General features: G+C 36.0%; 2 protein-coding genes and 1 long non-coding RNA gene across 3 annotated transcripts; all 3 read right to left on the bottom strand.

Annotated features, from left to right (window-relative positions):
- Positions 1-229: 229 nt before the first annotated feature.
- Positions 230-7302, bottom strand: LOC145328432 (uncharacterized). Its single transcript, XM_080172122.1, has 4 exons — positions 7135-7302; positions 2373-2435; positions 1401-1949; positions 230-1254 (listed from the first exon to the last, which is right to left on the bottom strand). Exons 1-4 carry the CDS (start codon positions 7150-7152, stop codon positions 832-834), a joined length of 1053 nt encoding a protein of 350 aa, XP_080028248.1. The 5' UTR covers positions 7153-7302; the 3' UTR covers positions 230-831.
- A 6162-nt stretch (positions 7303-13464) lies between these two features.
- Positions 13465-14739, bottom strand: LOC145328431 (uncharacterized). Its single transcript, XR_013882442.1, has 2 exons — positions 13802-14739; positions 13465-13503 (listed from the first exon to the last, which is right to left on the bottom strand). It is a non-coding gene; the product is annotated as an uncharacterized LOC145328431 (long non-coding RNA).
- Positions 14740-15112: 373 nt separating this feature from the next.
- Positions 15113-21454, bottom strand: LOC145328430 (uncharacterized). Its single transcript, XM_080172121.1, has 2 exons — positions 21342-21454; positions 15113-21043 (listed from the first exon to the last, which is right to left on the bottom strand). The coding sequence occupies exon 2, from the start codon at positions 20363-20365 to the stop codon at positions 15152-15154; it is 5214 nt and encodes a 1737-aa protein (XP_080028247.1). The 5' UTR covers positions 20366-21043; positions 21342-21454; the 3' UTR covers positions 15113-15151.
- Positions 21455-24213: the final 2759 nt, after the last annotated feature.

The following is a 24213-nucleotide window of genomic DNA, read 5'->3' as shown; positions in this document are numbered from 1 at the left end:
TCCAATTGTTCATATTTAGCTATTCACAATGAAGCTCTTTATAGTGCATATAAAAAATGATGTCATACAATACTATAACCAATGATGGGCCAGTATTTTACCATTAATCAATCAAAATGTATACGGGCCTATCATTGGTCATTTGTATTGTATGACAAATTTTACTAGACACTATAAGCTACTTCTACTTATCTAGCTATCCATAATAATAAAAAAAACACACAAGAAATTTATCTTTTCACTTTATTAAGGTTTTGTACACGAGTTTAAAGCTATTATGATATCCAGAAAGCACACAACATGAAAATTTATAATATATGAATTTACAGAGTTGGCAGTTTAGTAATCTCTGACTAGGCCACAATCACAACACAATACCTGGATACCGGATATCCGGTCACCAGAAATGTGCGTCATTGTTTGCAAATGATTTTGTGTTGATATAATTACATTAGAAAGACACACATATGGCGTGTTATCTTATTTTACAAGGGGGGCAAAGTAGTGTTTGTCTCTTGGTGTTTGTTTATTCTAGGGCATTAGAAAAAAATATAATAAAACTACTGACTACTTTTTTGAGTATATATGTTTGTAGGGGGGTTGATTATACAATATTTTTTTTACGTTACAGTACATTTTCGCAGGAGCGAAGCTACTAAGATTTGTTGTACTTTATGTTGAGCAGAAGTAGAAGGATGATTTAATGCACAGTATTGATTTGAGGTGTGTCCTCAAAGGGTACATTGTACCCTCTGGATGTACACACTAATGCTTTAGGTTGTCATTTATTGAATGAGAAGTTTTGTTGATTTTTGTGTTTAGAGAAGGAGCTTAGGCAAGGCCGGACTCCTCGGTGGGGACGTAGCACCACTTCTTCACAACGGGCTTCTTCACCTTTCTGGGGTTGGTTCTGGATCTTGTGCACACCTCCTTGGGTACATCAACACACTCCTCAGTGGGCTCAAGCTTGGGGACCAGCTTGGTCACGTGGGCACAGGTTCTCTGGGGCTCCAGAGTACACTCTTCCTTGGGGGCATCCTGGACAATAGTCTGGGTCTTGTCATAGCACACCTCAGCACCTTCCTTGAATCCACAACCAGCGGGGGCGCACAGCTCTCTGGGCTCCTTGGTACATCCGGTGATGGGAGTGTACTTCTTCACGTTCTTCTTGGCAACGCTGCACACCTCTCTGGGCCACTTGGAGCACTTGGTGAAGGTGGTGTAACCAGAGGTCTCATCGGCACACTTCTCATCCTACAATTAAAAATTGGATTTAAAAAACTTCAATAAATCAACTTTACCTAAAAATATCATACATAAAAAAACTTTATTTTCCCCTGCAATTTACTTTGTATCCTCTGAATCCCATTTTATAAGTTGTTACAGAACAAATTTGTTACCTGAACAGTGGTGCACTCAACAACATCATCCTCAACATCATGTTCCTCCTGCTTGGTCCAGCACTCACTCTCATACTCGGTCCTGCAGATCTCGGGGCCCTGGATGTCACAATCCTTGACAAGGGGAGTTCTGCAAATCTGGACAGTCTCGTTGAAAGCAATCTTCTCGTAGTCGATGAAGCAGTTCTTTCTGAAGTTCTCCTCACATTCCTCCTCCTGCTGAGACTCATAGTTGGTCACATATGAAGTGTGGCACCTACGGTCGTAGCTATGGTCACACTGAACAACCTCATCGTATTCAGTCTCCTCCACCATCTCAACCTTGTCGATACAACGCTTACCATCAGCTCCGGGTCCAGCGGCAGCAACAGCGGGGAAGCTCACGTCAACATCACTGGCTCCCTGTCTGCTGTCGCGGACGGGAACAATGTTCTGGGCGGGGACAAGACGGCGGGTGGAGGCAGGAGCCACGGCAGCATGGTCACCGTGGTGGTTCTCCTGGGCGTTGAAGGGGAAGGTGTTCAGAAGCGACTTCTGTTGACGAGCATCCTAATAAAACAAAAAAATATGAAAAAGGGTATGGGGTAAAAACTCCTGTTAGCCAGGAATCTTCATTTACTGCTGGTAACAGAGAAAATTTGCAGGTTTCTCGCTACCAGGAAACTAGTAATTAAGGGAATATCTATGCTGCTGGATCCAGAAACCTTGTAACAATTCCAGGAACCAGGAAGCATTCGATACCAGCAATATTTTACTGTAAACTGTACTTGACCCAAAATTTTATTATTAATCATCTTGTAATAGAACTTTTATTTACAGAAATGAAAACAAAATAAATGTGTTGAAAACTTTTCCTAGTATGTCTTCGAAACCGATTAATATCCGCTGGATTAGAACCGGTTCTCATCCCTACTGAAAAATCATGCACAGCATCGTAATACAGACCATTTTCCATGAATATTAAAAGTTTACCTGAGAATTTCCCTTGAGAACGCGGGCGCTGAAGGCACCTCCAACCAAACAAAGTGAAAAGATCTAAAATAAAAATAAAATATTAATACAAATTTAAAAAATAGTATCTAGCCTTTTATTAATTAGAAAAAAGACAGTGGACTGTTTAGGTTACTGCCCCCCAATTTATTCGCTAGCTTAAAACTTTTGGATTGGACAAAAGGGAGGTGGTATAGTTTTTCATGATTAAGAGGTATCATAATTGAATGTCCATTGACCTATCACTAAAACCCGGGTAATTGAAATAACGATTGTTATGAGGAATAGCCATGAAATGTCAAAATAATTATCAATACAGTGCTTTTAACAATAACAAAGATTTATGTATCTAAAAAAAGCAAAATATAATTAAGTTTGTAACTTTTTTTGTCTTTTATTATACATCCATTGAAACCCTGTTTTTGAATCTTTCATGGAGATGACCTTAAGCAATATTGAATTGATGGATAGTAATAGGCTGTCTATGTATATATGTGTGTGTGTGTGTCAGACAGACACATAAATGCTATTTCTAAAGAAATTGGTTGCACTTTAGGTTCAAGGGTGCGCCCTCTAGTGACGTTCTTACATTACCCATTAATTATAGAACAGCTAAATTATTCAATTTTTATTCTTAACATACTTTAAAATTTTGTTAAAGAAATATCATTATAAACCAAAATTAATATTGAAGTAATAGGTTATTTTATTTTTTTATAGCTAAATAAAAGTTTAAGCAGTTTTATATGGCGACACAGTGAAAGACACAATTAAATATCTTTTTAAAGATTCATGGCTTTTTTTTGTTATTGCTGAATAAATAAATCCTCTTCAGTCATGCTGCGGACTAAAATTAGACACCAGCAACTAAAGGATTAGGAATCGGATGAAAACTGGCGGTTTCCCTCAAAAATGCCTAGTCGAGCCAAAATCGTTAATTAAATAATGAAAATAAGAGGGAGGGATGTTTGTTTAATACTTTTAGGTTAGGTTATATTATATTAGGTACAGGTTGCCACTGTGTTTGGATGCCCAGCAGGGATTAGGCACAGAAGACTATTCCCCCTTATTTTCAATTAATTTCAGGGGGAGGGGTTTTGAATTTATCAGTACATCAGGTTTTTTGTGTGAACGCAATACTTTTGTTTCTTTTTATGTATCTCTCATATTCTAGAAAAGGGTGTAAATAAAGGGAGGGGGGCTGATATATCTTTATAATTCTAGGTGTGGTTCAATTTTAAGCTCTGGTCATACCCAGGGATCTAAAGGGACAAGACAACGGCGAATAAATTGATGTACATTCCCAATGATGATACACAAAATTACTTCTTCTGCAGATTGCAATTAGTGGTTGAAACGTTTGGATACTTAACTAATTGAACCAATCAATGAAAATTAGATAAAAGTCCCCAAAGTTCTGTTGAGCCAACGAATAAAAAACGATATTATAAGACATTGGTTGGTTCATTTTTTTGAGTGTCTACACGTTTCGACCACTAATTATAATCTACGAAAGGGGTAATTTTGGGTATCATCATTGGGGATGTACATCAATTTATCGGCCATTGTCTTATCCCTTTAGATCCCTGAGTAATACCATAACTTTGTAAAGATAGCATCTGATTTATTAAGATACAATACAACACAGAGAAAATTGATTGGAGAAAAGAAATTTTATAGGGCCATAAAAAGAAATGTTTATGCTTTTTTTGCGTAGTTTTTTAAGCAATAAAAAGGTTTATGAGAAATAGTCTAGGTCCATAAAGATTTAATCATTTCTAAGTTTGTGCTTTTTATACTTCTGGAAATTTTCTGTACCAAAAAATGTTTGTTGGGACTTTTTACATTTTGATTAAAAAAATTTCCTTCAATTTAAAAATAAGGCCTGAAAGGCAAAAATATGAACTTTTTTACATTTAGTGAATAAATTAACATATTTTGAAAAGAAGGGTAAAAAATTCAGTGAATAAAATAATATTTAACAGTTTATAACTGAAAAACTTAAAATTAGATAAAATAGACTCTTTTTAAACTTCAAAAACAAACATTTATACAAATTTTGCTTGCAAAAGGAAATTGCAGAAAAAAAATAAATCTGTTGAAAGCTAATGGTAAGTCGGAGAGGGGGAGAGGAGTCTAAATTGCCTTTTGCACCCAAAAATGCAAATTTGTAAATTTGTAGTCATTTATAGTTATCTGCACAAAGGGTGGGCCAGTTATTACCAAATTTAAGCCACAAGAACATTGATGAACAAACCCTTGCGGCGTAATTATTGTCCCTACAATAATTCAAATAAACAAATGACAGAATGTGTTACAAATAAAAAGGTAAAATTATTATTTAATATAAGTTTATCTTTTTTCGTTTATTTTTTGTTAATTTATTTTTTTGTTGCCTAACAAATTATGCAATTTTTTTGCAATATTTTGATAAACACCGCTAAATTTAGGCAAATTTACAGCCTCATAACTAACCATTTCTCTGCCAAAATGAGCTCAACAATTTTGGGGAGGGAAAAACCTCATACAAATTTGTAATAAACAAGTTTATATTCGTACATAACATTGTTCAGTATTCAAATTTTTAGGGGGATTTTTCTTCAAAAGGTGCTTAGATTTTGCCTTTAAAGATATATTAGTATGTTAAATTAAAAGCAACTATATTTACGTTTGTTTATCACAAAAGTTTTCTGAACCCACCTTAAAATCTTCAAATAAGAAAATAAAAGTAATTATTTTTAAAGGAAAATAAAAAAACAATTTGAGATTTGCCTTGCAGCAGTTAATTCAGGGAGGGAGGGGACATTGGGCTGTTTATTACACTATTTCCCAAAGTTTTATAATAACGTTTTCTTATTCAGTGGATTAAGAACTTTGGGGATTTTTATTGAATTTTGATTGGTTGGTTCATTTAGTGTCCAAACGTTTCAATCACTAATTGTACACTACAGAAATTGTAATTTTTATTGAATATGTACATCAATTTCCGGCCATTGTCTTATCCCTTTAGATCCCTGAGTTAATTAAAAGTTTGACAAAGTCTTGCGTAAATCTTAATCTGCCTAAATCTAAAGCTATAATCTGGAAACAGGGAGTGGAGATGTTTTCTAGGGATACACAAATTTAAAAAAAAATATGTTCATGAGGGGGGGGGGGTTTGGACACCAAATCATGCTGGACACAAAAGACTTTTAAACAAGTTTTAATTCGTTGCTTAAAAAGTTTGGGAACTATTATTGAATATGTTGTACAAACTTTTCAATAAACAATTTTAATCTATAAAATGGGTAATTTTGATAATTATTATGGGGGGGTGTACATTATCTTATCCCCTTCAAGATCCTATCCAAGTAAAATTATCCTGAGAAGTAAAACTTTAATATTAACTTGGTTTTAATTCAATTCACCAATCCCATTTTCTAGTTTTAGATACTTTATTACTTTTATTTACTTTTTAACGAAAAAAGATCATAAAAAATGAAAAAAAAGGCACTGAAGTTTAGTCACGAACTAAATCACTTCTGAATAAAAATAATGGGTGCGGGTAATTTTAAATGGTTGTGTCATCCACAAAATTGAAAACAGTCACAAAAAATCATATATCTGGTTTGTGTCAAATAATTGTAGGTTCAAATTTACCCTTTTGAACTTTTCTCTTCGATTATTCCTTTTGTTTGTTACAATTTTTGAAAAATCTGGGGAACTAAACAGTTAGTAATATTTCATCAGTGCAAAAAATGTAAATCAGATTTTTAACAAACAATAACACAAATTATGCATGTACTTCATAATATGACAAGCAAAAGGGGTTCATTTTTTTTGCAGAAGTAAACGGATAATTTTGCGATTTTGCCAATTTATTGTCTGCAGAAAAACTCTTTGCCTCAAACTTTTCAACCAGTAAAAATAGTAATAATAAAAAATTATTATTGTAAAAAGAAACTAAATACAGGAGACTGAAATAATGGAGGTAAGATTGTTTTGCTTTGGGTGAAACATTCCTCCCTAATTTAAAGCTGCATTTATAAGAAATTTAAATTTCCTTTCGTGATAAGATTAAAGCTTTTGTTTGATATCATGAAACAAATCATATACATCCATCAATAAAAATAATGCAACCGGCAAAATTTCAGAAAAAAAGGAACACTGCAAATTGAGTGGACCAATTTTGTATCCAACTTTCCGCCAGTCAAAATAATTAATATTTGCTGTGTATTAATTAAATTAGTCTGTTAAATCTAACAAAGAAAGTACAAAATTGATGAAAAAGAAAAAAAACTAAAAGATCTATGTTGAAAATACGTTTTAGGTAAAACTGTTTAATGAACAGTTTGGTAATATTTTAATCTTTTAATTATGTGAAGTTATTTAGCTGCCCTAACCCTTTAGATCATTAAAAGTAAAAAAGAATTATGCAATAATTATCATTCTTGGCTAAACACATGAAATCAAAACAATTAAAATCAACTTTTTACTATAGAATCGAAACTGTCAAGTAAAAAATCCTTTTGTATATTATGTATCTATTTTAAAAAAATCAAAAATCAAAATATAAAAGGTTTAAAAAGTTAAATCTTCAAGTTTTAATCAAGTATCACTAACTTTTGTTATAGAATATATCACTTATTAAAATCTAAAATGATATGCATGATTACCATGTGCAAACCACATATGTGTGAATATATCTAGATTAAGCATTTTTAAATTATTTTGTTAAATATGTAAATTATTGTAATTAACTTACAAGTCTTAATGGAGCCATTTTTGAGTGTGTGTGTTCAGCCTACAAGTGATGGTGTCACGAGCACTGCTGGAGAACAACTGAGGAGCTGCAGGCCCGTGTAACCTTTATATACCAGCTCAAAAAAACGCGCGTTTCATGCACGTTTAACTCATCCTCATCAAGCTAAAATGAGGGATTTATGAAGGAAGAATCTCACAGGGGTGGGGAGGAAGGGGGGAGAATAGTTAAGGTGTCATCTTCTTAATTCCCCCCCCCCCCCACCCCTTACTTACTCTGGCGATATTTCTGTAAAGTTTTCTTAATCAAAATCCCACTCCCATGTTTTATGATGATTTAGCAAGTCCATTCCCCTCCTCCTAACAAACAATCTTTCTCTCAGGCTAAATTGTTCACCCTTTTTTTGTATGGATGTTGAATTTTGGACTCTATTCCCCTCCCCCCCCGCTGTACACAAATTGGTTATTATAAGGCAAGAAGTAGAAGAATACATATAAATGTGTCTAAAGTTGTGTGGAAAAACAAGGATAACAATATCCAGAAAAGCAGAGCTCTAAACCAGAAAGAGAGGAGAAAATATGCTGTTTATTACACTGGTCCCCAAAGTTTTAAATAACTCTTTCTTATTCTATGGCTTAATAACTTTGGTGAACTTTAATTGGTTGGTTTATGAAATTGAATGTCCAAACGCTCTAACCACTAATTGTAATCATTGGAGATGTAAATTTAGACCCCTGGCTCTGAACACATTGAAATAAAATTAGATCTAGAAAAGGCCTATTTGATAATATACTTTGCTTGCTCTACAAGGGGGGGGGGGGGATAAGTATCTTTTATTGCATCCCCCACCCTATCAGGAAAAAATCCTGAATATCTACATAGAACCATAATTTTTTTAATTATTGAGATGATACGATTAAAATTATTTCAATAGTATAGAAATTATATTATTCATATAAATTAAAAACATGGCACAAATAACTGTAGTCTACATGACGTACATAAGGACACTTATTGAAAAAAAGCTACGCTTTTGTTAGTGCATAGTAACAAGCATATTTTAAAAGCTTTTTTGTACTATGCAATACATGTATTGTATCTTTTTGGTCATCCGGTTTTTCCAGACGCCAATAACGTTAACGACGGAAATATTTTCCAGTATTGGCTTCGAAATCGATTAATATCTGCTAGATTAGATCCGGTTCTAAGCCATAATGAAAAATCATGTATCTGATCGTATCATATCCAGTTTTCTGCGAATATAAAATGTACAATCATAATGTTAAAACCAGTTTTGTTAGTCCGTGCTTTAGGCATCTAGAGTCTAACAAAACAAGTTTTAATATTATAATTGTAAATTTGCATATCCGCGGGAAGATGTTTATATACTTATACAATGCAATAACGCCCCCCCCCCCCCTCTGTTTTTTTCCATCTCATTTTCTGTGTGTGAATGATAAAGAGCTTAAACTGCATGACTTTTTAATTTTGGTTATGACACATAACTAAGAGTTGCATTTTTTTGAATATCTCCATCCAGGCAGGGTCATCCAGGTAAAGAGCAAAAATTTTATTTTGACTTTAACAAAGCATTTTATCTTACCAAAATACTAAAATATCCTCTAGTTGTACATTTTCATATTAAATACAGGTGTTCAAGTCAATTTCAGGTTCCAGGTATGATCCTGCATGTCCTGATCCTCCAGGTCTCCAGAAATCTTTAAAAGGCTACTGTGGCCGCAATTTTTGACTTAGAGACTTCAAATTTTAAACTTAAGCTTTTCTTACATTGCACACTGGTCTGGAGGGGTCAACAATTCAATTTTTCCTACCCATCAATTTAGACAAAAGTTGACCTGCCAGTCTTCAAACATCCTGGGCCACCTTTATTTTAAATATCAACCCATGTTGATAATATGTTTTTTGAAATAATTTGGGGCCAAAGCTGCAGAACCCTAAAATCTAAGAACGTATTATTGACATTGATAAATTGGCTATACTTGCTTAAATGTGATAAAATCAAATATCTGCATGTTGGAAATTGTCCAACTAAAATAAGTCCTATATAAGTTCAAAAATTAATTATAACACAAAAAATGGTACAAAATGCAAAAATGTGTTTTTTTTAATCAATTTTTAACATAGGGTAAGTTTTGCAAAATTTTCTTAGTGAGTATAACCTGAGTGTCCTATATGTTTATTCAAGAGAATTTGTTGGTATTGTAATTGGCTTCATATTTCACGATATATATGGCATCCAAATTTTGTTCGTTTTGTGCGTAATAATAAAAATATAACATGTATGTCATAAAATATACATATAAAATATACGTAGAATCCTATATAATCTCGATTCTAGCCAATCTCGCATCTGATTGGTCGAAACAAAGGTCCTTGTCTCTTATTGGTCGAAGCCAAAATCCTGAGTTCTCATTGGACGATCTTGCCTCTGATTGGTCGAAACTATGTGTTCGTGTGTGTGCGTTCGTGTGTGTGCGTTCGTATGTGTGTTCGTTTGCTCAATTTAAATATATAATATTATAATTTGTAAATATTTCATTAATTAAAAATTACAATTTGCAAGACTTTAAAGTATCAAATAAATTCTCTTTTAAAAGTATGTCTTAATAATATAATATATATATATATTTATATAAATGGGTTAAAACTAGAAATAAAATAAAGGCGAAAATTTAAAATTCAGCTGGTGCAAAACCAGTTTATTTTACAAAATTTTTTACTTCACATTAAATTTAGCTAATGCAATCGCCTATAAAAACGTATTTCTGTGTCGCCTTGATTGGACACCTCCTTCCCCCCCTAAATGTCCAATAAAACCATGAGAACGGCAAAATCAGACTTTAAAGGTCATTTTAAAGGTCTTTGACCTTTTAGGTCATATGTTTTTTTCTCGTAAATGGACTCCCTGACCCCTAAAACCCCCAATTTGCCGTATTGGGCAATAAAATCGGCCAAAAAACGGCTAAAAACGAATTGTTGACCCAAATCTCCGTTTTCGGACCAGTGTGCATTGACTTTGACTTACTTAAAGGTCGGAAATTCATTATTAAACAGGGGACACAAAATTGTTAGCCCTATAGCTCTTATGGGAACTGAGATAACCGACCGATTAAGGTGCGGCAAGGGGCCCGACTGTTAAGGGTTAAACTGTATTTAAACTGGCCTAATAGCTGCAATTTTTCTTATATTTTTGCAATCTCAATGGTTAGGTGCATATTATGATTATGATTATGTACTCCTCCATGTTTACACTATTAAAATATTGCCACTGGCTGCAACTAGGAATAAGCGGTTTCAGCGGCTGTGCATCCCTGATTATTGCAGCGTTTAATTTAGCTGGGCTTTGTCTACGATGATGAGGGTAGCATCTTAATTTTACTAATTTGCACAATGGATGTAAAATATACGTGGATATCATGACAGGAGAAAAATGTTGCAATATCCCCTCGCATTTGGTAGTCGGGCCATTTATCCAGTGGAAGGGGAGGGGATGTGTTAAAGGAGGGGTATGGGGGGAGATCGTTAATTAAGCCCGCTACAAAGTTCACTTTATCATAGAACATGAAAATCTGGTGTAATATCCAAGAAATAATAAATCCATTATTTGCCCATAGTTGCTCTAGGGCCAGACTTAGGGATATGCAAAATTTTACATAAAATGTTCTTTAAATATATAATTTCTCCTTACAAGTTTGTCTAAAAATTAAGGATGACAATATCCATAAAGACAAAGCTCAGGTTTTCCTAAGGAAAGGGTGAGAATAAACCCTAAAAACAAATATTTGTTTTTTTTGTATGGAAGGGAAGCCATTCTGTTTTGGGGGTGTCCAGGAAGTCGTGTAATTTGTTTACAACAAACTAAAATAAAATTATACTTCACATCGTATCATAGACAGAATTCCGCGGATATTAAAATGAAAAATTTTTGTAGATTAAAAATCAGTTTTGCTACCAATACAGGGATTTATATTGTGATTTTTGTCTTATAATTGGTAAAAAAGTTTGAAATACGATTTTTCAGAACCGATTTTAATCCTGCATTGGTTTCGATTTCGGTTTCTAAAATTAAAAAAAAAAATATCCGTGACGGACGGACGGACAGACGGACCGACCCTAATTATAGAAAAGCTTCGCTTTTAAAAATGAGGTGAGGGCACCCAATGTTTTAAATAACATACAGGAGACAACAACAAGACTTATAATAGACAGCATGGGAGGGGGGGGGGGGGCATTGGACATTAAATACACTTGTACCCAAAGTATTATAACTACATTATCTTAGTTTTGGCTTTAAAACTTTGGGTACTTTGATTGAATTTTAGTAGGTTGATTCCAAACTAGTAGTGTCCATACTTTTGAACCAATGTTTGTAGTCCACAATAGTAGTGATTTGTTTTTCATTATTGGGAATGTAAATAAATTTTAGACCATTTTCATTTACAAAACGTTTAAAGCAGTAGTATAAAAATTTGTTCAAAAAAAGTCTAATTTGAATAACAATAAAAACAAGTACTAAAGTTATTAATTTTACCAGGAAAAATTATCAAAATATAAGCGATGCCTTTTAAATACGAAGCCTTTCTATAATTCTCTGCGGGTCGGTCAATCCGTAAAGGTTAGTTCTTTTGGATAATTTACACATGTTTGAATGGTTCTATCGATTTCAAACTTTGCATGATGATTACTATAATAGTTAGGTACAATTTAGGAAACGTATCAACTCTATAATCGTTATTAGAATTTTACTGCCATTTTATTTGTTTCGACTTAGAAATTAATATTCTGCTCATTAAGTTCTGACATGCTCTACAAGTGTTGTTTATTCGTTTGTCCTTCTTTTTGATTTCAGAGCTTGGCTTTTATGGATATTGTCATTGTAATTTCAGTTAAACTATGTAAGACATGGTTTATCCAAAACTGAAAATATAAAAATATTTTGTCGGTCGAGTCTTATAGTGGCTTCGCTACGAAGCGACGGTAAGAAAAATCCATTTTGGCAAGACATAAACTGTACATAAATCACAACACGCGAATAGACTGCTAAAAGTTTGAGTTATTAAATACACTTTTTATCCGATATAAATGTCTCTTGTTTGCTTGTTGTTTTTATATATAATCAGTTTGTGACACAATTTTTTAAAGCAAAGCTTTTCTATTATTAAGGTCTGTACGTCCACCCGTCCTTCACATTTAGCTATTTACGTTAATTTAGGCATGATAGAATTGTTCTATCGATTTTATACTTTGAATTGTGATTCCTGTAACAACAAGGTACGATTTAGAAAGCGTAGCAATTATATAACTATTACCAGAAAGTCTATTTGATTTCAGCGCTACGCTTTTATGGATGTTGTCATCATTGTTTCTGTATTTCAAAGATATGGGGCTTCAATTTTTAGAAATTTTTAATTCTGATAAAAGTATACAATTTGAAATCTAAGTATTTAAGTCCTGTTTCAGTTCTTATATTGAGTACTAGTACAAAAAGTCTTTGAGTACATGAATAAAATAAGAATATTTCTTTCAAAAAATATTCTATAATAGTGATTTATAACCCATTATATAAATTGTATTGCCAATTTTTGTTCACACAAAAAGGAATAAAAAATTTGATTATTAAAAATGCTGATAATTTTTTTTCTCAGGATGTTTCTCATACATTCTATCTTTTTTAAAATAGCCAAAAGCCTGCCAAAGACAAGTTTCAAGCTTCATTATAGATATAAAAGATACAGACACACAACATGATACTTTAAGATATTTTAGTGCATAAAAAACTCTTATTAAATTTAGGTTATTTCGAATATTTCCAAAAATCTATTAATTTTACAGGCTTCTAGCTGCCAAGCGGCTGAACGTACAGATCATGCCTGCACACTGTTTTAAGCGGCTTAAGAAGGCCTACAAATAATCTGGAATAGCCATAAATCTAAAATGCATAATATCTCACAGTGCAGAGAAATGCGCAAAAAAGACCTATTTTACGCGTTTTTTCTTCATTGAAGCTTTCCCTGTGCATCATTGGATCTTGGCTATTCCAGATTATTTGTAGGCCTTCTTATGCCGTTTAAAATGGTGTGCGGGTATGATCTGTACGTTCAGCAATTTGGTAGCTAGCAGCCTTTAAAATTCATAGATTTTAAAAAATATTCGTTACCAGGAATATTTTACCGTGAACTGCAGTTGATCCAAAGTGTCTCAACCATGACACTTTGGTTGAGCTTGGACTTCCGAATTAGCGGGAAGTTCACGAGATCAGTTGGCGAACATACAAACCCCCAATACCAGGAACCATCAAGTTTCAACAGCAGGTTTGAATATAGATTTATTGATGAAATTATTTCAAAAGACCTGAAATTACAAGATCAATTAATAAACAGAATAAAATATTATTCGTTATCTTAAAACTTTGAGCACTAAAAAAATCTTTTTCTTTTCTTATGGTTAAAGAATCTTTGGAAACTTTGGCTTTAAAGGAAAATTATTTGGTTTAATAAATCATTGTTAAATGCAACAATAAGGCACATAAAAATTACTAAAACATATATTAATCATAATTAAGTTTCATGCTTAGCTGGCTAAAGCCTTTTTAAAACTACATATAATCGTCCTATACACCATACTTCTTAATCAAATTAACAAATTCTACCTGAAGCTCTTATGGTTTCAAATCCCTGATATACTAGGGTCGTTCGCACACAATGAGACCAATGATAGGCCCAATTTTGTTCTCCGCAATCTTCACACTCTCATATCTCATTCCAAAGTAAGAACGTGCGCTTCAAAATAAACAAACACTCTATGCCGCGCCACATTATGAAAGGAAAGCCCTAAAAGACGACATTTGCGCTTTGTTTTTGGTTTAATGATAAGGAATTTAATTTCGAACTTGATAAACACAAAGCTTCCTCGAAAAGAGGTTAGACACACCCCCCGTTTGAAAGTCAAATTAACTTCCTTAACGAGATTCAAGGTTTTTTTCGCGCTGAGCACTAGCAACATTTCTCACTAAACTCAACTCACCATAATCACATGAGAATGGCCACACCCCGAAAACGTGACAATTTTGCTCCTAACTAAATGAAACCCCGTGAAATGCATACACAATATTATACTCCTCACTAGGACTCATAATACCTCACATTTAGGATAGAAGGATGGGGATTGGTTTGTACCATACAACATTCCATGCACATGACAATCACAAGATCACATACACAATCCTAAAATGGATAATCCTATTAATCATGATGTTGTAATATAACAACTATACTAAATAATCATTTCATAATCAATAGGTAATAAATCATTATTAATAAATCAATAAGTACCTACGAAATCAGGTTGAAATGTAAATGTAAACAATAATGGTAAAAATAAAACGAAATAAATCTTAGACAAGAAAATTAAGATTTATAGGTACTTAAAACTAAATTTGTTAAGCATCAAAAAGAGTAGTAAGAAAAAATTTTTCAAAATCCTTGGGCAGAAAGTTTTTCAAACCTAATGAATAAGAACTGTAATATCTTAATCAACAATAAAACTTTTTAATACTTAAAGAATAGCAAAATAATAATATCTTCTTTAGAATTTTCATTGAAATTGTAAAAAAATACCAATTTTTCTTTGTAAAAAATATGAGACTTTAAATATGAATTTTCAATCATTCCTTGATCTAAATAAAAATGTTTTACTTGATTGAAATTCATATATAATTTTAAAAAAATCTGCTAAAAAAAATACTTGATTTTTTTCTTAGAATAAATATCGAATCACGCAACCTCGACACATTTATTCCTTTTTGTTAAACTTTTCAGGTAAGTTTTAAAATGAATTGTACTTTTGAAAAGAAATTAAACTCAATAAAATTAAATTTGAGCATATGAAATAGAAGAATATTTAATCGCATTTCATTTGATTCTTATTTTAGGCATAAAAATAGGCATATGAAAAATGTGGCTTTTTACTAAAAAAAATCTCAATTTCCATAAAATAAGAATCAATTATTAATCATAATTTTTAACAACTGCCTGACTGATACAGCATGTTCTTCTAGGGGAGATTTATCTGTCAGTCTGAACAAGACTCTTGCCGTCTTTCTTCCATCCTCAACTCTCGTCACTCGGCCCATCCTCAAACATCTCATCAGCGGATTGGTACTCGTAACCAGAACTATATCTCCATCAGTTAGTGGCTCCGCCATCTCATCCTTCCACTTGGACATTCGTAATATCTTCGGTAGGATCTCCTGGCGGTAGGCAGTCCAAAACTGGGCAGATAAATCTTCCAACAACTTCAACCTGGAGGAAATTTGGTCCTCCGGTTTCATCGCCACATTGCACAACGGCTGGCGGTCAACATTTCCCAGCAGCTGGCCAGGGGTAATCAGCCGCCAATTCTCCACGTCGTTCGCAGCTTCAATCGCCAGTGGTCTGCTATTCATAATTTTGCTGACCTCCGCCAACAGCACCAGGAGCTCGTTGAAATTAACAGAACTATTCACCAACTTCTTGGACAGCAATCTCTTGGTTAATCCCACCATTTTCTCAGCCTGCCCAATATAATGGTGGGCTCGGGCCGGGATCTGAGACCAAGAAAACTCTACCTGGCTGCCCAACTTCTGCTCTAAAACCTTGCGAGCACCGGATAATTGTGTGCCCATGTCGCTTACTATGATCTTCGGCAGACAATGAACAGCTTCCAACTTGCGCAGGGACAACAGGATACTGCTGGTATCATACTTTTCCAAGGCATCTAACCACAACGCCCCTGAGAATCTGCAGACCACCACGAACACCCACACCTTCTTCGTTGCTGTCTGACTCCTCGTTTTGGCGGCAGCTCTCCTCGTAACCAGCGGACCCATCAGGTCGACTTGCACAGCTTCAAAAGGCCTGCTCGGGACCAACTTGTCAGGTAACACCTCCTTCATGGTAGCACGACATTCCTTAGCCCTCTCAACACTGCAGGGCCAACACTTTTTCACTTCCATGATGGCCAACCTCCTTGCCTTCACAATCCAGCACCAACGGCGGCTCTCAGCTAAAGTTCCACGGACACCAGAGTGAAGCTCAACATGCGCTTCCCTCATAAAAACAGCAGCTAACCAATTACCAGGCTCCAAAATTATTAAACCTGGCATGTCTTCAAATATCATTTTACGGCCGCCAGTAATGGCGTCAATGACTGGCTGTCCTCGACCAACCATTTTAAGAATCCTCATCTCCCTGGTCACATAATTTCCACCGGAACCAACGACAGGCCAGGTCAGTGATACTTCATGCACTAATGGATTTAATGACGCATAATTGCCTTTAGCATCATTTATCCACTCATCCTCTTGGCTTCGTGACACAATGAAAAGTTCCGCCGCCGCCATAAAATTGTACAAAGACGGCTTGTACACAGAATCTGCGGCTGCTACATGACTACCAGCGGCTGTAGCCTTACCTTCTTGTCTGCTCTTTAGCTTCTTCAACCAGGTGTTCGCAACTTGCAGGACAGCTGCCATAATACGTTTGGCCTGTCCAAATGATCTCCTGTGCTTAAACCTAAAGACATCTTCAGCGGCTTCTCCGGCAACTTTCATTGAACATAACTTAACCATTTTGGTATTCAACTCCTCTGGGGGTAAAACCTGCTTGACTTCTTCGGCAGTTTTCACCGGCCACGCACTTTCATCCTGGCGCAACCATTCTGGGCCCAATCTGTACCTGGAACCTGGTCCCAAATCTGATACTTTGCAGGTGCTTCTGGTGCCCAAATCTGCAACGTTTTGCGTCCCCGGGACCCATCTCCAGTCATCCTTGTTGGTCGCGGATTGAATTTCTCCAATACGATGAGAATTAAATGTGTTCAACATAGCACTGTTGGAAACTATTTGTGATAAAACACACGATGAATCAGTAAAATACATCACTCTGATAATATCAAAGGGCAGGGCATCTCTGACGGACTTTGCCAGCCTTGTGGACATTTGGCATCCCATCAACTCAAGGCGTGGAATTGACTCACACTTGACCGGCGCAACTCTTGACTTAGTGGCTAGCAGAAACGTTTCAAATCCTTGTCTAGTTGGCCACCTCAAATATGCATTGGATGCATAAGCCTCTGATGACCCATCCGAAAACATCATCAAGGATGGAAGGCCAGTTGGTTCATCCGGAACCACACAACGGTCAAACTCCAATTTAGCGACCTCAGCTCTGTCCTCCAGCGACTGAACAAGTTCATCCCGTAGACTTTTTGGAATGAAATCTTGCCAGCCCAAATTCAGCAAACAGGTTTTCCGCAGGACAAGTTTAATTCTCAACAGAATAGGGCTGCAAAGCCCAATCGGGTCGAAGGTTTGGGCGGCGAACCTGTGGACCATCTTCTTCGTCAGATTCTCGTCCAAGGCGTCCTGGAGGTTGTACAAATCAGCATCCTCTTTCACCTTCCTTCCCTTGACTTTACCATCTTGGTTGACTCTTGTGGCAATGGACAACACATCGGTGGCTGGCTTCCATATCAGCCCGAGAACCTTGGTATGCTGGCAATCATCTCCAGAATAAATGACTTGTTTGAAGGAAAAACTACCTTTGCCGATAATCCTGTCGGCCTCTTTCATCATCTCCTTGGCTTCTGGCTTCGATCCTGCTCCCGAAATAACGTCGTCTATGAAGCTGTGCTTCTCAAGCTTGACTGCAACTGGAATCTGAGGTAACTTGAACTCCTCATCAGGGTAGGTAGGTATTTGTGGCTCCTTCCATAATTCAGGTTTGGCAACAATTTCACTACCGTTTATTTGTCCCTCTCCATACATCTCCTTGACCTCTGCTTCACTCTTTCCGCCGAACAGGCGGGACGTCAACTTCAGGGCTGTAACTGCCAAATTTCCCGCAGCTAACTCGCCGAAATTCACAACTTTGGTCAGGTAAATTTCAAGTGGACCATCTGGCGTCGGGGAAAATAAAACTCTCTTCATCTGGCTGTCGAACTCTGTGGCCAGGATGGAGTTATAAAACTTGGAGATATCCGCGGTTATACCAACCTTGTAACCGCGGAAAAGCATCAAATGATAAAAAATCTTCTGCATTGGCGGCGGGCCTCCCAGCATTATGTTATTAAAACTGGTACCCTTGAACGTCAGAGAACTATTTGCACACAATCGCATGGGTGTGGAACTTGAATCCTCCTTGAAAGCAACCACTATTGATGAACAAGACTTAGGTCCTTCATACTGCAACTCTTCAGGCGTGGCTTTTTGGAAAACGCCTCTTCTTATGGCGTCGTTGAATACCTCCACATACATTCCATAGGTACCTTCCTTGACCATCCTGGCACGATCCTTTTCAGCAATTTTGCGGGCTAAACTCTCATTGTAGGGTAAAGTGTGAGGATCTTCAATATAAGCATATTGACCTGTCCACTTGTTGGACTGCAAGTCTAGTGTTAAACCTGCCTCAATTATCCTCTGCCTCTCACGCTGGTCCCAGGTAGTGCCGTCGGCCATAGCCTTGCACTCTTGACAAGCAGTACATCCTGGACAAAGTGCCTGCGGCTGTATGCCAAACGATTCAGACGTCAGAAAGTCTGGCAAAGTGCCTCCACTGACACTGACAGCCTTATAAGCCGACTTTTGATCTCCAGCTCCACCATCAGCACTCGTACAGATAAAACCACTACCAAAAATGGTTCGCCACAACATAGACTGGCCCACTTTCTGGTAGGTTGAAGGAAACACGTCAGGATGTGTATTTCCAATGATGATATCTAAGCCTCCACTAATATATGTAAACCTTTCTGCCGGCATTTTAAATATCTCGGCGGCAGTTTCGGGGTGGACCGAGCGCATCTCGTTGGCCCCGCCGAGGGTAGGCATGACAGCTGCCTCAAACTCCCTCAGATTGCCGTCCCTATCCTTCAAATAAAACACAACATTGCGGCAGGAAGACTCACTGCCATCAGCTACAGAAATCGTTGTATATCTGCCAGTAGATTTCAGCTTCAACTTGTTGGATAACTTCTCAGACACAAGTGGCAAATTTGCCCCGGAGTCAAACATTACCGTGGCGTGGCAGGTGCCGCCGCCAGGTGCTACAACAGGAACTAACTGCAGTAAGAAGGTACAGGGGCTGGGTGCAGAACTTGACTTGTAAACTGTATTCACACCAGCACTAGCCTCATGGAGTAACCTGGAATGGTATCTGTCGCAATTATTGGTACCACAAACACCAAGCTTATCAGACTTATTACACTTGTCAGCAGTATGGCCGTCACACAAGCAGAGTTCACATAACTTCTTCTGCTGGACAACTTTCTTCCGGTCAACCACATCCATCTTCTTAAACGTGAGGCAACGGAAAATCGGGTGTTTCTCCTTGCAGCTCTCCACAGGACATGCACTGTTCCACTTGGAAGCCTTGCCCTTTCCAGCCTTTCCATTCTTATCGTCGCTGCGGCCAGATACTTGCGCGGCGGCAGCTCTATCACGATTTCTCTTGCCGGCGCCACTATCATAGGACATATCACCGGCCAACATGGCACCTCTGGTCCTCTCCAGCAGTTCAACAATCTTCGGGATGTTTGGTTGGTTCATGCTACCAAGCTCCATCATAATTTTGTCCCTCAAATTTTCAGGGCACTTGTCTTTAAAAATATGAATGAGAGTTAGGTGGTTGTAATCCTTAGCTGCAGAACCAACGATGGCTTCTACCTCCTGCATCATGCTCTTGAAGGTAGCAATTGCGCTAACCACGTCCACAGGTTTATCCACAGGTTTCATCTTGTTCAACTTAGTTAAAATCCTCATGAACCGGCGAGTGTTTGATAAAAACATCTGGTCAAGAAACGCCCATTGTTCATTGTGATCTCTAATCGCTGACACTTGCTTGCGTAGTTCCGGGTTGGTTATCACCTTCTCCATACACAACATCAGACTTAACCTCTGGTCAGCAAATCCATAACCAGAGCATAGATCCTTAAAGACCTGTTTAAAGTTTGGGTAATCCGTGTCAGTACCGTCGAACGACGGCAACAAACTGTTGTCCCAGCGCCCATACTGCGGGTTGGAACTCCGAATATCCACAGCAGACATGCTTCTGGAGAGCATGGCAGGTGTCCCACTCTCATCCAGATTAGATGAACGACGTTCCATCTCTCTAAGCCTTCGGTACATATCACGTACTTCTTGGCGCAACTCCACGGAAATTTTAAGCACTCCCATGTCCATCTTCACCTTCTCAATGACGTCAAGGTTCCTGGCGACAGTGCTTGACCTCGCGTCATCTGAATCATTGTCAAGCCAGTACAGAATTTTTGTACACTGCTCCAACGACGCATAAACTTTATCTGCAACAGTTTTCTGCTCACTAGCTTCATCCAAATCACGCTTGAACTCGCGCAGCTCACTAGTCTCCACGGCAGGTTTTAGACTTTTTATTAGGTCAGATTGGTCCTTGACCTCACTAAAATGTCACGAATTGATTTTACATTCACATTTTCACATGAACTAAAACTTTGGCAGGCTTTTAGATTGTCATAAAACAATTTTAACTGTTCATCAAAAACTTCTAGCCTTTCACTGCCAATAGCGATTGCTCGCTCAATTTTCTGCTTTTTGGTTAGTGGCATATTGATTCACTAGGTACTTATTTCACAGAAAAATTGTCACAGTTTATTGCATCAATAATTCACTAGATGCTATTGATCTCTTGATGAATGCTAACGCCTATTCATCAGATATTTTGAAATTGTCTCAACCATGACACTTTGGTTGAGCTTGGACTTCCGAATTAGCGGGAAGTTCACGAGATCAGTTGGCGAACATACAAACCCCCAATACCAGGAACCATCAAGTTTCAACAGCAGGTTTGAATATAGATTTATTGATGAAATTATTTCAAAAGACCTGAAATTACAAGATCAATTAATAAACAGAATAAAATATTATTCGTTATCTTAAAACTTTGAGCACTAAAAAAATCTTTTTCTTTTCTTATGGTTAAAGAATCTTTGGAAACTTTGGCTTTAAAGGAAAATTATTTGGTTTAATAAATCATTGTTAAATGCAACAATAAGGCACATAAAAATTACTAAAACATATATTAATCATAATTAAGTTTCATGCTTAGCTGGCTAAAGCCTTTTTAAAACTACATATAATCGTCCTATACACCATACTTCTTAATCAAATTAACAAATTCTACCTGAAGCTCTTATGGTTTCAAATCCCTGATATACTAGGGTCGTTCGCACACAATGAGACCAATGATAGGCCCAATTTTGTTCTCCGCAATCTTCACACTCTCATATCTCATTCCAAAGTAAGAACGTGCGCTTCAAAATAAACAAACACTCTATGCCGCGCCACATTATGAAAGGAAAGCCCTAAAAGACGACATTTGCGCTTTGTTTTTGGTTTAATGATAAGGAATTTAATTTCGAACTTGATAAACACAAAGCTTCCTCGAAAAGAGGTTAGACACAAAGATTCTTTGAACTTATAAAAATTCTCTTTAACTCTGAGTTTAATTTAATGGCTTCATGTTAACACGTCTGTTTGGCTGTCTGCAAACCATTTTCAGGGATAGGGCATCTGCAAAATTAAATGCCATTTTATTACTGAATATAAAACCTGATTAGTTACTACTTTTAATAAAGTAACAGGATGTATATTTGTCTGTACCAAAGGATCTCGCTAACCACTGAACCGATCGGGTTACCCTTTATAGGGTAGCTCTCTCTAGAGGCCTCTAGGGGCGTAAACGCTAGTATCAAAACAATGCACACAATTTCCATTTGAAAAATGGCATTGCAAAATATACACCTCAAAGTTTTCCAGCTGGCTCTCTACTAATCGTTAATGTCTAAATTTCATGCATTCTTGTTTGTCCTATTATCTTGGTGAAAAATTAAATTTCTTATTTATTTTTACTTTTGATTTTAAAGGGAGAGGACTTTAAGGTGTTGTATCTCTCCACCTGACAATAAGATAACACTTATTATTACACCCCCCTATAGCTCAATCCCCTAGATTTTGATTAAGGGGGGTGTAAAAATTTTGGGTTCGCTTTACATACCCCCATGGAAAACCTTGTGCATGCCACTTAAAACAACCATAATTGTATAATAATTTCTTTTCAAGTGACATTAATTAGTTGTGGTGCGTTACCAATGAAAATAAAAAAAAAACAAGGAAGACCACAACCATAAAAGTGAATATTTCTATGTAAATCTGTCGTAAAATTGCTTAAATCCAAGATGCTTAATATAAATTCACCATTTCAAAGTTTATACTTAACTTTCTGACTCTCTGGTAACAATTATAGAGAGTTGCTACGCTTTCTGAGTTATACCTAATTGTAAAAATCATTGTACAAGGATTAAAATCGCTAGGATTAATGACAAGAGCTGCCCTTATAAAACGACGAGCCATCCCTTATTGTATAAAAGAATCGCTTTTCTGGTATGGCTTCGAAACCGTTTATAACAGATTTTCAGCCATACTGAAAAATCATGTATAGCATCGTATTACAGACAATATTTCACGAATATTAAAAAATAATACCTATGGGCTACCAAATATGGTTTTATTCTTATTATTTTTCATTTGTAATAACCGCGGAAAGCTGCCTCTAATACGTTGCAATAAATAGTTATTAAAATTGAAACCAATCTATCACAGTATTACACCAAATTTAAGCTTTCGTAATCAATAATGTTAAAGTCAAATAAAAAGCCACTACACCCTAGTCTTTACGCCTACGCACCATTAATATATATAATTTGTAAATAGCTACTCTGCAAATAATAAAAGTAAGTATGCCCTTAAATATTGATACTTATATTTTTAAGATTTGATTATAGAGATGCTTCGTTAATAACACTGTACCTTGTTGTAATAGGAATCAGTATTCCAAAAATCAGATAAAAGGATAATTAATTTTATCATATGGAAATTTGTTGTCAAAAAAGTAAAAAAAAATCAGCATGTTTAAAAGGACCCACGGACTTTCTGGTAACGATTATAGAGTTGCTACGCTTCCTAAAACGTAACTTATTGGTATAGAAATAAACATGCAAAGTTTGAAATCGTTTGGACAAGTTTAAATCAACCAAGAAAAGTTGAACCGTTTAAATAGACTTACATGGCAATAGATAATTCATCTAATAAATTTTGAGGAAAGATATTTCTCCTCCATTATCCTATGATTGAATCCTTATATTTATGAATGGATTGATGTGACCAATGAAATATTGTTTGGACAGGCATCCAAGAAATAGTGCTCTAACATTTTAGCCAATATTTTTGATATTTAATAGCGAATATAATTTAAAATAGTGATCTAGTATTTTATATAACAGCGGCTGCAATCCTAGCATCTAGGAGATTTAAATTCATAGGAGTAAGGTAAGTAGGAAAGTAGCTTCCATAAAATGGAAACTCAATCGGTTCAGTAGTTATCGAAATCTTAAGCTACAGACAAAAAACCTTACTACTAAATATAATAGGATTTTCATATTTTATAGATTATGATTTCTTTATGCCCGTTCATTAGTTCAGATAACCCGATAGACCGTATAGGCTCTGTTTTTTTTATAGCATAAAACTACTCTATTGTTCATAAAATTTTTATGCTTTCTTAGTGGGTGGAACATCCCCCTCCCGAAAAAAATTAGGTCACTTAGTTATATCTTTTTCTGTGTGTAGAAAAATAGAAGTCTAAAGATGATATGGGACTTTTTGTCGCCGTCAATACCAGTTCAAGGATGCAAGCAAACCTGACACAGGGTCCTCCAGGTATAACAGCTACTCGAGTTTATCCAAAATATATGAACACCCCCAACTAAGAAAAAAAAATGTTATCTCTGAATCCATGAAATTCGATGTAATTAATTTTGCATCAATTTGTTTTGCTTGCTTCATCTACAGAAATAAATATTAGCAAAATTAATTTATGTTGCTGAAAATCATTTAAACTTCCCTTGGAACCCTTTGTTCCTTTTGGAGGGGTTGGGGTAAGGGGTGCGGGGAATCTTTTTTTAAACCCTATAAAAGTTTTACTATTTTAGAGTACA

The sequence above is a fragment of the Acartia tonsa genome, chromosome 9 (assembly GCF_053477335.1).
Source record: "Acartia tonsa isolate MP-2025a chromosome 9, ASM5347733v1, whole genome shotgun sequence".
In the NCBI taxonomy this organism is placed as follows: Eukaryota; Metazoa; Arthropoda; class Copepoda; order Calanoida; family Acartiidae; genus Acartia; species Acartia tonsa.
The sequence above is the reverse complement of the archived record's forward strand: the minus strand, read 5'-3'. Positions and strand labels throughout refer to the sequence as shown.